Here is a 15,236-nt window from a genome sequence, read left to right as displayed (position 1 = left end):
ACGCTCTAAACTTCAATTAATTCAAATCCCCTCTTTCTGTATTCAACCTTCACTCACTCCGTCCTGATTTTGCAGATTTACAATAGTTCCCAGTGCTTCAAATTTGGACCGAGTCTTCCAATGCTACCCCTGTCCCAAAACTCTTTGTGTCTCCCACTCAGTTTCCCCTCCCTTCACCCTACCACTGGTGGTCGTCAACCACCTTGATCTCGTACTCTGCAATTCTCTGCTAAAGTTCTTCCACTTTAATTTCCTCAACTTGCAACTTGCTTAACAGACTAGAGACTTGCACTTTTGACAACATTTTTGGCCACCCCTACTCATAGCTGTTTCTTTACCAAGATTTTATATATCTGAAATGTTATAATTGCAAGTTGTGTTTGCACATTTGTTTTATTTGGAAACAAAATATTGGGTAAATCTATGATGTGTTTAACTAAAAGAGCAGTTTAATGAATTTGTTACTTCCTTGTTTTGTTACTTCCTGGCTGGTCAAAACTTTCTGGTGAAATGTAAGCTCATGTGACTTTTATAAATTACTGTTTTTCAGCTATGTATTCAAAAGGCTTCCAGCTTCAGTGCAGTTATTGAATTGACTTGAATGCTTTAATGAAATAATATTCTCGTGATCTGATGGCTCTTCATATTTCAGCTGCTGTTATATCTCCTTTGCCGCGTGGTATCAATTTTTGGGGAGGAAATATTTTAATTTGTATTTTCAAGTTTTACATTTTTACAAAAAATCAGCACAAACCCAACACAACTCCTCCCTCCCACCCCGCCCCCCCTAACTACTCCCACCACCCCTTGATGGCAACCAGATCCCCAAAGTGGACGATGAACAAACCCCATCTCATGTGGAAGCCCTCATCTGCCCCCCTCCGAGCAAATTTCACCTTCTCCAAGTACAGCTATGCCGAGGCACAAAAGGGAGAAGCTGACCTCTATCCCAGCAGAACACACCTGCGAGTGATCAACGAGGCGTAGGCTAAGACGTCTGCTCCCATACCCGTCTGCAACCTCGGCAGGTCTGACACCTTGAATATGGCCTCCAACTCCATGTGTAGGACCTCTGACATGGTGCTGAAAAACGTAGCTGGGTTCTTCCCGCACTGTTCACAGCTTACCTTACCCCTTCCAACAGCTGGCTCATCCTTGCCTGTGATAAGTGCGCCCTCCGCAGCACCTCACTCCAAAAAGAAATCCTTCATATCCTTCACTCCCCTCTCTCCCCTATCCCCTCGCATCCATCCTCCCCAGCTCAAACCTATGGTTTGACCAGCCTATTCACCTATTTAAAAAATGACTTTAGTAAAAAGACCGGCAGACTCTGAGACAGAAACAAAATCCGTGGCAATGTTATCATCTTCAGTGCCTGCACCCAGCCTGCCAACGACAAGGAGAGACTATCCCATCACAATAAGTCCTCCTTGACCCTCCCCACCAAGCTCGTGAAATTGAGCTTGTGAAGCTGTGCCCAATCCCCTGCCACCTGCACCGCCAAATACCTAAAATGAGTTGTCACTACCTGGAATGGAAACCCCTCACTCCAGTCTGAAGAAAACACCACTAAATACTCGCTTTCCCCATTATATCACTCACTGATGACTGAGCTCGGATCAGAGATGTACAGTAGCAGATCCTCTGCGTACAGAGACACCCTATGCTGCACCCTGCCTTCACTAACCCCTTCCCCAACAAAAGTAAAGAGTATCCTTCTCACCCACCAAAAATTGGCGATGAGTTGCAGAAAGAAAACCGTTCATCTCTAGTTTCTATATTTCTTGAACTCGGGCCCAAGAACATAAGACTCATGGAATCCTGGAATTTTTCTGACAAATTCTGACAGAATAATGAATTTAAATCAGGAAGAAACTCCTTAACTCTTCATAAAATAAACACATGGTTTTTCATAAGTCCAAGCCCCTCAGTGCAATGGCCAAGGGCTCCATCACCACCATGAGCAGAAGGGGGGACATGGGGCATCCCAGCGTCATTCCCCAAAATAGTGGAAAATACCCCAAATTCTTACACATGCTATTGGATTCTTGTACAACAATTTCCCCCATGCCTCAAACTTGGCCTAATCCCAAATTTCTCGAGCACCACAAACAAATAGTTCTACTCCACCCTGTCAAATGCCTTCTCCGCATCTAATGTCACTGCCACCTCCAGCTCCCTTCCTTCTGCTGGAGAAAGCACCACATTGCGCAGCCGACGCACATTCGACGACAGCTGCCTGCCCTTGACAAACCCCGTCTGATCCTCCCCAACCACTTTTGGGAGGCACTCCTCCAACCTCAGCATGCCAGCACCTTTACCAATATCTTAGCATGCGCGTTCAGTGGAGAAATTGGCTTGTAAGACCCGCACTCTCCAGGATCCTTTTGCTTTTTAAGAGTGAAATGGAGCGTTGTTCTCTTTGTAACTTTCTGGATTAGTTTCTTTGGGGAAATAAAAAGTAATTACCAAATAAATTAACTCGTTGTTTAGTTAATTTATGCAATTAATGGACAACCGTACTATAAGCGAAACCCTTCTAAAGATAATTGTGTTAAACCATAAACCAGTAAAAAAAGGAAATTGTAACTGCACAGCTAACTAATCACTTCACTAATAATGGTGGAATATCTGCACGTAAAATCTGTTTGAAACCTTCAGTTAGGTTTATGGGAAAACTGACCTTGTATGGATTCTATTAGCAACTGAACTTTAGGAAATAGATTTACCCCGAATAACAATTCACCACTTGGTCCATTACTTTTGGTTTCTATTCGGATTTTAAAAAAATGAAAAAATAGCTGAGAGACAGTGCGCAAATCTGCAGGGGCTGGTTTAGCACCGGGCTAAATAGCTGGCTTTTAAAGCAGACCAAGGCAGGCCAGCAGTAGGGTTCAATTCCCATACCGGCCTCCCCAAACAGGTGCCGGAATGTGGCGACTAAGGGCTTTTCACAGTAACTTCATTTGAAGCCTACTTGTGACAATAAGCAATTTTCATTTGTCATTTTCATTTCATTTCATGGTTATTTGTTTCGACCTTACCACTGAATAATGAGTTTGCATTAATACCAAAGATTTTTGTTTTCTCTACAGGGAAGAATGGACAGAAGCTATCCAAGCAGTAGCAGATAGACTTCAAAGGCAAGAAGAAGATCGAATGAACTGCAGCTCCAGTCCCAATCTAGATATTACAGGGGAGGATGAAATGGACACCTCTCTTAGTCATCCCAAACGCAGAGTGGTAAGAGCAATTACTGTCATTGGTGAAATAATCTGCATCATTTGGTGTAATTTAAGCCTTGTAATAATTTTACCAAAACAACTTGCATTGATATAGTGCTCACCACACACAGAAATAAATCTATGAGAAACGCACTGTAGTGATGAAAAATACTATGGATAATGATCTTTGCGAAAGGAGAGAAAAATGGAGATGTCATTCCTGAAACAAAACGGGCTACCCTTTCAGTTTCAAAATAGTTTAAGTTCAGTGAGTAACTTTTTACAGGTGGAGAGATTGTTTTTGGCAAATTAGTTTGTGATCAGTTTATGTCCTGAAGCATTATTCTGTAAAATATTTCCCACTGAATTCCAGATAATCTATGAAGAGAACATTGTAGACTAGTTTAATTTTCTATTGTACTGGGAACATATCTGAAATATTCTTAAAAGGTTGCTGGATGTGTCACAGCAGATTACAATGTAGTAATCCAATTGGAGAATTCAGAGAATATTAATTGCAAAAGCAAAGTTGGCCACAATCTGCTAGGTGTTCAGTAATTTTCTTAACATCTCTGCTTTAGATGTAATTAATTAGATGGGTGCTGTGATTAGATGGGTGGCACGGTAGCACAGTGGTTAGTACTGTTGCTTTACAGCTCCAGTGTCCCGGGTTTGATTCATGGCTTGGTCATGGTCTGTGCGGAGCATGCACGTTCTCCCCTTGTCTGTGTGGGATTCCTCCGGATGCTCCGCTTTCCTCCCACAGTCCAAAGATATGCAGGTTAGGTGGATTGGCCATGCTAAATTCCCTTAGTGTTCAAAAAAATGGTTAGGTGGGGTTATGGGGATAGGGTTGAGGTGTGGGCTTAAGTAGGGTGCTTTTTCCATGGGCCGCGTGCAGACGCGATGGGCCGAATGACCTCCTGCACTGTAAATTCTGTAATATTAGGTCTCCTAGAATATTAAATAATTTTAGATCACTTCTCCATCAATTATATATTGAAATTTCCATTTAATTTTGTTCTTGAGAATCCTGTCACACTTTTCATTTACACTGATCTGTGATTTAATTCTGCCGATCAAGTCTACATGTTAGTGTTCTGGGGGAATCTATTTCATTATGATTGGCTGAATGGATAATATGCTCAACCAGCTTTGATTCTTTTTGTTCCTTGCAATCAGTATGCCTTACTGCAGTAACAGCTCTCTGCAGGTACATTTTGCTGCTTTTATTTGTCGCTCAATCTTTTTTGAACTTTTGTTTCGAGGCCTGTTGCCTGGTTTTGTTTTCCAAATGCTTTGCTCAATATTCTTGTACTTTGTATTTTTATTTTCCTGCTTTCCTTTTAATAACCCCACGCTGTAGTGTTTTTCATGTATTCTCATTCTGTATTTTCTTTCTCTCAGCTCGACTTTAGTTTGTGTGTGTTTTAGGATCCTGGATGAGAACCCAGCTGTTTGCAATTTGTAAAACTGAGGAAAGGTGGCTGCACCATAGGAGTGAAAACACTGACCAATAGATATCTTTTATGTTGAAACAAACTTTAATTTCAACACCGAATTAACCATGTTAGCACAAAAAGTCCATTCCAGATAAGTTACAACAGTTCCTAAGCAAAAGGAGAAAGGTTAACTTACTCCCTACACATATTCCATTTAAGCAAACCAATATAGTTCAAATACCATTTTTAAATAAAGTTAACAATATTACCTGCTTTTCTCTGGGGAGAACCTTTTCAGGAACAAACTGAAAGACACTTTTGGCAAACTAAAATCCTCTGGCAAACTGAAACTACAGACAGCCCTGGCTCCTCCCCTTAGTTAAATCAACTACACAAAGCCTAAAGCATTCTTCTTACTCCAACGAGATGTCCCATGACCTGGTTATCCAGGACCAAATTCAATGGGCACAATTTAATCACCTCATTGAGCCCGGCGCGGATTTGGTTGCAATGGGTAAATAGTGGGAAATGCCATAAGTTAAGATTCGCACCGGTTTGCAGTTCACCCGGCCTGCTCCCGATAGCGAGTTCCTGGCTCTCGCCCCAAAATGGCGAACATATCATTAACCCTCATTTGGATTCATTTGACTCTCATTAGCGAGATTGCAGTTGAATGCAGTGGCCTTCTGGGAATTGCCTGACTCCCAAGAGAAGTAATGCGGGCGTCATTTAGTAGTCCTTCTTAAAAACGTGAAGCTGGCAAGGGGTTGGGTTGGTCGGAGAGTAGGGGCCAAAGCATACCAGGTCGGAGAGTAGGGGCCAAAGCATACCAGGTCGGGAGTCGCCCTGGGGTCGGGGGAGGGGGGGTGAGGGTCTTTGCGTCTGTGAGACCCATAACTGGGGCAACCTGCAGCTGCAGCCTGTCTGTCTTACGAGACGCTTCCAGGACAGAGTCTTTCTGAAAGTCAATTTCATTTTTTTTGACTGTGACCAGCCTCTAGCTTCACAGCAGAAGGCTATTGCGAATGACGAATTAGCCTTGTTAGTTGTGAGAGCACTTAACACTCCTCAACTCTCAAGTGCCTCCTCCAGGGTACACATGCCATGTCTCAGAGGATAATTCGTGCATAGCATTTCAAGGAAACTTTGAAGACTGAACTCTAGGAGCGTCAGCACTACAGAGGCAACTGCCAACAATCAAATACTAACGAGCTGTGCTTCAGCATCATGAATCTTCTCACGACCAAAGGGTAAGTGTGTGAACACCTGAGCACGGCTCCCTAATGTTCCTGGCAGAGGTCCGGGGTCTAGGAGCTCCTGATGTGGCTAGGGGTGAGAGTATGCAGATCAAGGTTTGCCAGCATAACTGGCTCGCTGGATGGCACTCTGGGAGAAGACTGGATAGACACAGTAAGGGTCGGGGGAGGGTTGGTTGTAGGTCGCGGGATGGAAGCTCTAAAGATTGTCAGTCTTTCTCGTTCTCCAATTCCTTACAGATACCAAAATGGTTGGTGGTGTCGACCCTGATGCGGCTGCCCTTGTATTGCTGGTGAAAGTCCAGGCGGCCAGATGCTGGAGAAGGCAGCAGCGACGACACAGGCTGGAGGTGGCACCCATGTTCAGGGGCTGCCATACGCTCTGAAGACCCGGTCGCCCATCAGGCTGAGGAGGACCCCAGAGGGGAAGGCCAATGATAGCCCAAGATGTGCAGGCGTCATTGATTTTTTCAATGAGGTGACGGACAGCATGTGCTGCAAAAGACTCCATCTCTACAGTGAGCGTGTGTGCCATGTGTGCCTCCTGGCACCCACTGGAGGAGGACGGCACCCTCTCCAAGTGGCCTTGGAAGTCACCACAGCCCTCAATTTTTATGCCATAGGTTCATTCCAGGGCTCGAGGGGGGACCTGTGCGGCATTTCCCAATCAACAGCCCGCAAGTGCATCTGGGAGGTAATGGATGACCTGTATGCCCAGGCATCAGACTTTAATCGCCTTCAACTTGAAACAGACCCACCAAGATACCCGGGCTGCAAGATTCTCTACCTTCACCGGGATCACCCAGCTCCAGTGGGCAATAGATGGCACGCATGTCACCCTGCATTCACCAGAGCAACAGGAAGTTTAAGAGGAAGGGGTTCAATTCTTTGAATGTTCAGATTATGTCTCCGTATCATGCACATCGCTCAGTGACTGGGACATGATGTCGAGGCCCTGAACCTTGGTTGTCACAGACTGAACCATGCCTTTGGTACCACCGTTCAAGCTGCAGACGCATGCTCCAGACTTTACACCACAGTCACCACCTTAGCAGTCCCAACATTAATCTCCAACCAATATGACTGAAAGAGATGATTTGGTCATTGTTTGTGTGAGCCTGTGTGCACATAGTGACTGCTGCATTTCCAACCTACAGCAGTGACTACAAAAGTACTTACTCGGTTGTAAAGCACTTCGGGAACATCCTGAGGTCATGCAAGATGCTACATAAATGCAAATTGAAACCGTCCCAAGATGAGCTTGCAGTGCCGGGAAAGATCATTGTATCTATCAGGACTCTGTTGAAATTCGGGGCCTCAGCGGGCGACCCAGATTCCTGCACTGACGAGCTCCACTCACAGGGAACTCCGCAGTACAGGAAGACATCGGGGAGCAGTTGGGGGAGGGGGGAGTTGGCGTGACCCTGCTTTGCAATCAGCGGGAGCCGGGGCTACACTTCATCAACGACAAAGGCAGGAAGAGACCCTTCATTGGCCACTCAAGCAGCTCAATTGAGCTCTTGCAAGGTAGCTCGGTGGCGGGAAATTTTCAGGTATGCCTCCACCACCCCACCCCCGCAAATCCCACCTCCATATATCACTATATGGGCCACCTTGCCTCCCAGCCCATTTCCAGCTGCCTGATAAAATCCAGCGTAATGAGTTTGCATCCCATAATTAATTAAAATTCTGTTTCTTGTCAGTTCAATAAGCTTACAGGAAAAACCTACCCAAGAAGCGGTTAGAGGGCATAAACACGCACAATGCGTATCAAAGTGTTTCGTTATTAGAATACATGTTTAGGAACGTGGTTCTGCGCATGCGCACTGATGAGCCGGCACACGATCGCAGTGCGGCCGCATTTTTTTATGGTTGCGGCCGTCATTTTGAAGGCCGCTCGCAGCCGCTGGCTCCGCGCAATCCCGGCACCCGCCTGCGACCCACCTGCGGGTCGCGACCCCGACTTTGAAAATGCCTGTTGTAGATGGTACACATGGCTGCCACTGTTCGTCAGTGGTGGAGGATTTGAATGTTTGTGGAAGGAGGAACAGTCAAGTGGGCTGCTTTCACCTGGATGGTGTCGAACTTCTTGAGGTTTGTTGGAGCTGCACTCATTGAGGCAAGTGGAGAGTATTCCATTATACTCCTGACATGCGCCTTTAAGATGGTGGTCAGGCTTTGGGGGGTCGGGGTGAGTTACTCACCATCGGATTCCTAGCCTTAGACCTGCTCTGTTAGTCACAGTATTAATGTGGCTACTCCAGTTCACTTTCTGATCAATGGTAACCCACAGGATGTTGATTGTTGAGGATTCAACAATGGTAATGCAATTGAATGCCAAGGGGCGATGGTTAGATCCTCTCTTGTAGGAGGTGGACATTGCCTGATACTTTGTGGCGTGAATGCAACTTGCCACTTATCAGCCCAAGCATGGATATTGTCCAGGTCTTGCTGCATTTGGACATGGACTGCTTCATTATCTGAGGAGTCATGAATGGTGCTGAACATTGTGCAGTCATCCGCAAACATCCCCACTTCTGATGAAGGGAAGTCATTGATGAAGCAGCTGAAGATGGTTGGGCCTAGGACACTATCCTGAGGAACTCCTGCAGTGATGTACTGGAGCGGAGATGATTGACCTCCAACCATCACAACCATCTTCCTTTGTGCCGGGCATGACTCCAACCAGCGGAGAGTTTTCCCCCTGATTCTCAATGACTCCAGTTTAGCTAGGGCTCCTTGATGACATAGTCAGTCAAATGCTGTCTTGATGTTGAGGTGGCTCCCGAGAGATTATACAAATTAAAATCCCGGGCAGCAGTTTGGTTTCTGCCTTGAATTAAGTCAATGCGGTCTTTGAGTCTTTTCATAGGAACCTGTTATAGGTCAGAGCCCCCATAGAATAGGTCAACCATGTTGGCGTTTTTAGACAGGTTGTCCTTTCTGCTGATGAAGAGAGAAAGGCAAGAGGAGTTAGGGGCTCTGTGAGTCCAGAGGAAGTACTGAAAGGCATTAGATTGATGCAGTCGGATAAAGCCCCTGGTCATGATGGGTTTCCCATCAAATATTGTGAGACGTTTGCGAGCCAGTAACACCATTGATAGTGGGCATGGTTAACAATTCCTTGTCATGGGCCCTTGCTACTACATTCTCCCAGGTCTCTAAATCACTCATTTATCATGGAGTGTGGTTCTTATACACTTATTTCGCACCAAACTGATAGCTAAGGTGTTGTTGCTGCGTTTGGAGCCAGAGGTATCCCAGAGGTGATAGCGGACGACCAGACGGGTTTCCCGGAAGAGGAACTGATCTGGGGGTATTACCTTTTCGTCTTGCTGGAGGTAGCTTTTGTTATCTGGGTATTCGGATGGCCCGCGACTGACCATCGCTCCATAGATTGAACTACACTAGTCTGGTGAGCAGGGTACGGTCCAACTTGCAAAAGTGGGATGACCTCCCTCTCTCACTAGCAGGCAGGAGCCAGACTATAAAAATAAATATTCTCCCGAGTTTTTTATTCCTTTTTCAGTGTCTCCCAATTTTTCTCTCCAAATTTTTTTGGTAAGATTAATAAGTTTTTGGTCGGTTTCATTTTGGCGGGTAAGACACCTAGAGTCCGTAGGGCATTCATTCGGAGGGACTGGCAGTCAAAGTGCCTGGTGTTACCCAACTTGCTCATTTAATATTGGGTGACCAACCTCAAGAAGGTGCTGGGATGGTTTGGGGAACCGGCCCCATGTGGGGACAGATGGAGGCAAGCTCCTGTAGGGGCTCTAATCAAAGGGTAGGGGCTCTAATCAAAGGGTAGGGGCTCTAATCTAAGGGTTTTGGCAACGGCCCCCTTCCCTTCTCCCCGATGAGGTACTCTTCGAACCTGGTGGAATTTAGGCAGCATTATAAATTGGAATCCATTTCATTGCGGGCTCCTATCTGGGGTGACCGCCTATTTGCTCCATCGAGCTTAGACGTGACGTTTAGGTCATGGGAGGGATGAGCCTTGGGAGTATTGGGGATCTATTTGTGGAGGGATGGTCTGCTAGTTTGGAGCTATTATCAACGAGGTTTCAACTTCTGGGGACGAACTTGTTCTGCTACCTTCCATGTACGTGATTTTGTTCGAAAGGCTTTTTCCACATTCCCCTTGGATCTGCAGCCCTCCTTATTGAGTAGGATCCTATCACTTGCAGGGTATGGTGGGGGCTGCATTTCCAACATCGATTGGCAAGCCTTGTCTTTGGAGGTGACCCCCACTAGACGAGGCCTTTCACAGGGTGAACTCCATGTCCTCCTGTGCCCGACTTGGTCTAATCCAGCTCGGGTTAGAGCATAGGGCTCACCTAACTAAAGCTAGGATAAGCAGTTTCTGTTCGAGAGTGGAGCACTCGTGTGAACGGTGTTTTTTGGGACCTGCTAATCACACCCCACATGTTCTGGTCGTTTCCCAGCATGGCATGCTTTTGGGTCTCCTTTAACACCATGTCAACGATTCCTAACATTGATCCTTGTCCTTTGGTGGATATTTTCGCTTTTGGGTCTCCTTTAACACCATGTCAAAGATTCTGAACATTGATCCTTGTCCTTTGGTGGATATCTTCGGGGTGTCAACTCCGGCGTTGCAGACGGGGATGAAGGCGGGGGTGAAGACGGATGTTCTCGCTTTTGCCTCGCTGATTGGGTGACCTTATTGAATTTTTACAACTCGAGAAGGTCAAGTCTACCGTCGGGGTCGGTCGATGACTTCTACCTGAGGTGGCAGCCATTAATTTCTTTAAAGAATTAATCACCATCAGCTGTTAGGGGGAGGGGGTGCTAGTTATAATACCGCATTTTGTAATATCAGTTTTTCCATGTTATTGTGTACTATAAATGAAAATTCTTTAATAATTAAAAGAAAAATTGTTTCCTCTTAACCTTAGAAAATGGACATGGCAAAACATGGTCAATTCATTTCAACTTTCAATGTCCACTTTTCAGCACCCGCCCTCCATTTCTAATCGGACCAACTGAATTACTCCAGAACTTTTAAAATGCTAGCAGTCCGTTTACCAGCAGCAAATTATATAACTTGTATGACTAGTACATGTTTTGACCAGCAGGGGACCCGAACCATGTAGACTGCTGCTCCCTAATCAGAGCTATTTATGACCTTTTTTCTAGTATTGGGTCAATTTGAAATCTTGCTGTTTCATTTATTGCCGTTTCTGTGAACCCTTAATCTTTCTTGAACATATAGGGGAATTTGCGAACAATTTCTGAAATCCATTTAAATTATACCAGCCACCTGGAGAATTGTAATGGGTTTGTGAGGCGCAACCTACTCTTAGCATCATAGAACAGTAAAGCAAAACAAAAATCTGTCAAGTCTGAACCTAAACTGTGGAAGAGCATTCCAGTTGGTCCTGCTTTCTGGCGTCTTCTCCAATTTCCAGCATTATTTTTCTCCAGGTATTTCACCAATTCCCTATTGAAAACCACGGTTCAATTCATTTCCACCACACTATTGGGAAATGCAGTATGTGTGTGTTTGGGCAGAGCAAGGGTTAATGCGGGACTAGACAAACTTCTGCCCACATAGTGATGGAGAGAGTCAGAGTCACATTATGGTAGCCTATGTAGAGGAGAGCCTGGAAGGAGCCAGCATGTAGACAGCACCGATGCAGGGCTGTACCTTGGATATGTATATAGTTATGGGTTACCAATAAGCTGTTCATCTTCAACAATACAAACCTCCAGACTTCGTTGAGAGATCCCATTAATCTTACAACAAATCCTAACGGCTTGTTGCAGTTACCTTTTTCTAGCCAACTCAGTCCCTTACTCTGGCAAGTTTGTTCTTTTCTTTTATTTCATGGGGCAGCATGGTGGCGCAGTGGTTAGCATTGCTGCCTCACGGTGCTGAGGTCCCAGGTTCGATCCTGGTCCTGGGTAGCTGTCCGTGTGGAGTTTGCACATTCTCCCCGTGTCTGCGTGAGTTTCGCCCCCACAACCCAAAGATGTGCAGGCTGGGTGGATTGGCCAGGCTAAATTGCCCCTTGGAAAAAATGAATTGAGTACTCTAATTTTTAAAAAATGTTACTTTATCTCCTTGCATCCAATTAATTACATTCATTATTTATATATTTATTTATTTATTTACTGTTGCCCTGAATTGAAGTAACTTAGCACCTCCTCCTTCTACACCAAATTCACAGTCTCACCAGATTCCTGTCATTACTTTACTTTTGAACAAGTCATTCCATTTAGCAGATTCACCCAGAACTAAGTAAGCTCTATGCTAAGAGCTAGTCCTTTAAGATAAACCAGTCACTGGACATCTTGGAAACAAGAAGATAACTTTGAATGCACCTTTCTTACATCTGTCATTTTGAGCATTAAAAAAAAAATCACAAACGAAAACAAAATCATTTTGTAGAAGGAAGTTAAAGGTATTTGAAGACTAGCAGCTTCATGACTGAGCTGAGCAAATGTATTTTTGTGAAACCAGTGCTAAGTTGTTTAACATGCAGCTCATGTATATTACTGAGCAAAGATGAAAAAGGATGCATCAAGCTTGGTTGCAAAAGAATTTTCCTTAAATCTCTTTTGTTAGTGCATCTCACTTGCCTCTCAGAGGTGACATGTTTTTCTTTTATTCTATTGATCAACTCTGATTAAGAGTGATGATGCAATCTGTTGGGTATAATTAGTTGCCTACTCTAAATGGTTTGCAGGTAGCTTCAGGCAGCTGTTAAGCTACCTTGTGTGTTGTCTGGGGAAGCTCTGTCATTGCTTTGACATCTGAAGTGACAAAAAGTAGTGTGTAAATTGCTTTGGCACAATATTGTCCAATACCTAGTCTCCACTGCAAATTGTTTTGGCACTGCTTTGGTTTGGACCTACTGTCAGTTGCTATGTGAAGCAAACAATCCTGCTTTCCTGTTAGAGCTGTTAGCACGATTGCTACATTTACCCTGATCATGTGACTTGACCAGAGGCTGACTGAAAGTTAATGACATAATTAGTCACTACAGAGGGACTGAAATGATTTTAAACATGAGATTTCAAAATGATTAATTTAAAAAGTTGAAAAGAACTGATACTTGAAGAAATTTCAACCACATTGTTACAAATAGGAAGGTAATTAATAAACTCAACTTTTACCATTTGTTTCCCTGCATAGTGATAGAATTTGTAATTAGAAAGTTAGAATATTTCTTATAGTATTGTCTATCAATCTAACAACGATATGATTGCCGAGCATAGCTTTAAAAGTGCCTTGTCATATTTTATTCAGGCTTGTTGGGTATCAACCTCTCATCAGATACATTGGTGGTTCCTTTGAAAATTGATTGGTTCTGACCTGTGTGTGTGTGTGTGTTTATCATTAACAGATGTTGGTTGATTTGGTATAAAGTTATTTTAGATTTTCTTTATATCAATTGATATAGCAAACCCTAGATTATCTGAGAACAAAATAAAGATTTGAATGAGAAAAACTCATTCAGACTCAAATCTACTTCTACAATTCAAACTTTATTCATAAAACTTAAACAAAAATTTGATTGTTTCCACCAACAGGTTACCCAATAACTGATCTATCTTTGTGGTCATATTTACATGTCTTGTCTTCCTTGGAATGTTTAAAATTTGTTCTATGTATTTTCTTTTTATTTTATTTTTTTTCTCGTGTACTTAATGACCTGTTGAGCTGCTTTCAGAAAAATACTTTTCACTGTACCTTGGTACACGTGACAATAATCCAATCTAATTGACTAGGCCAGCATTTATTGCCCATCCCAAATCGCCTTAGCGGAGGTGGTGGTGAGCCGTCTTCTTGAACTATAGTCCATGCGGTTTAGGTACTCCTACAGTGCTGTCAGAAAGGAATCATATCGCACTGTTTCTACTCTATCTTGATTTGTATGTTTTCTTTTAACATGCCCAAATATTATGTACATTTTTCATTGTTATTTATAGCAGCAACTTCACGCACAGTTTTTTTTAATTTCCTCTCCCTTATTTTCTCAGTAAGAAATCTTACAACACCAGGTTTTCTCTGCAAACAATTCCTCAGGAAAAAGAGCGTGTTCAATTATCTTTGGCATGTCATTCTGTAAGCATTGCAGTCAAAAAGTACCTGACAGTTGTTCCTCCAAGAGGTGTAATTTCCCAGCTGTCCTGTATTTTGGGAATGGTCCCATTTGGCATCAGCCGCTTTAGAACTCACCTATTTCAGAAATTCTTGTAGCACAAAAGGAGACATTCAGCCCACTGTGTTGACCCTGAAAGAGCTATCAAATTAATATCATGCACTGTTCCTTCCCCATAGCCCTGCAATTTTCTCCTCTTGCAAGTATTTATCAAATTCCCCTTTGAGAGTTGCTATATTTAATCTTCTTCCACTATGCTTTCAGACATTGAATTTCTGATCATACTAAATAGTTCTAAATAGTTGACTAAATTTATTTTTCTTCTTCACATCTCTGGCTCTTTTGCTAATTACTTTAAACCTGCGTTCTCTTGTTACTGACCCTTCTGCCAATGAAGGAAAAATATTTTTTGTCTGTCCTCTGGAGTTATTAGCTTAATTTTGATTAGGGATGATGAGCTATTGAACTTCTACTATTTTTAGGAAAATATTTGATTTGGAACAAATGTAATGTGTTGCTTGAAAAAAAGAGACATGCGTCAAAACTTTTTGTATTGCGCTTAGCAGGAAAACTTGGAAGAATTTACCAACCGCAACGGGGAAATAACAATTTATATTGCATGAGAAGAGAGTGCTGATCGGTTGGCAAGTGGACTCTGATAGAGGTGTTGCCATGGAGAATGCTGCAATGAGCAGTTAACTGCCCAGCTTCAAATTCCCAGAGCAAGGCCTTGACCAATCCATGTTGACATGTCTGGTTTGAATTTGAATAAAGCTGGGGAGTCAACTGTTCCATGCTGCATTCTCCATGGCAATGCTTTCACAAATCAGAGACCACTTGACGAGCAATCAGCATACTTCTCTCATGGAACATAAATGGTTGTTTCCCCATTACAGTTGAAAAATTCTTGCAAGCTATCCTGATGAGTGGAAGATGAAAAGCTTTGAAGGCATGTTTCCTTTCTCAGCAATATTTGAGTCGTACGACCAAAAGAACAAATTTTGAATTTGAAGTCTGTATCCACTGAAAAAAACCTACCTTTAATAATGCGTGCCTGTTTCTAAATGAATGGGAGTGTTTGGACTTAATTCTTCTTGAACTGTCGCTTGGTCATACAATGTTGAATATTTCTGAAAAGAGACGTGTAGCTGAAGCCTGTGGTCTCATCAGGACAAATACAAAAAT

General features: G+C 43.4%; 1 protein-coding gene across 11 annotated transcripts in view; it reads left to right on the top strand.

The window, feature by feature from the left end:
• akt3a (v-akt murine thymoma viral oncogene homolog 3a) overlaps nt 1-15,236 on the top strand; it is a 522,194-nt gene that overhangs the window by 357,540 nt on the left and 149,418 nt on the right. For all 11 annotated transcript variants that reach the window (XM_038815257.1, XM_038815276.1, XM_038815325.1 and 8 more), the window contains one exon: nt 3,096-3,243. In XM_038815257.1, coding sequence (XP_038671185.1) covers nt 3,096-3,243 — 148 coding nt within the window. The remainder of the gene's footprint in view (nt 1-3,095; nt 3,244-15,236) is intronic.

This window comes from Scyliorhinus canicula, chromosome 1, assembly GCF_902713615.1.
Source record: "Scyliorhinus canicula chromosome 1, sScyCan1.1, whole genome shotgun sequence".
NCBI lineage: Eukaryota > Metazoa > Chordata > Chondrichthyes > Carcharhiniformes > Scyliorhinidae > Scyliorhinus > Scyliorhinus canicula.
The sequence above is the reverse complement of the archived record's forward strand: the minus strand, read 5'-3'. Positions and strand labels throughout refer to the sequence as shown.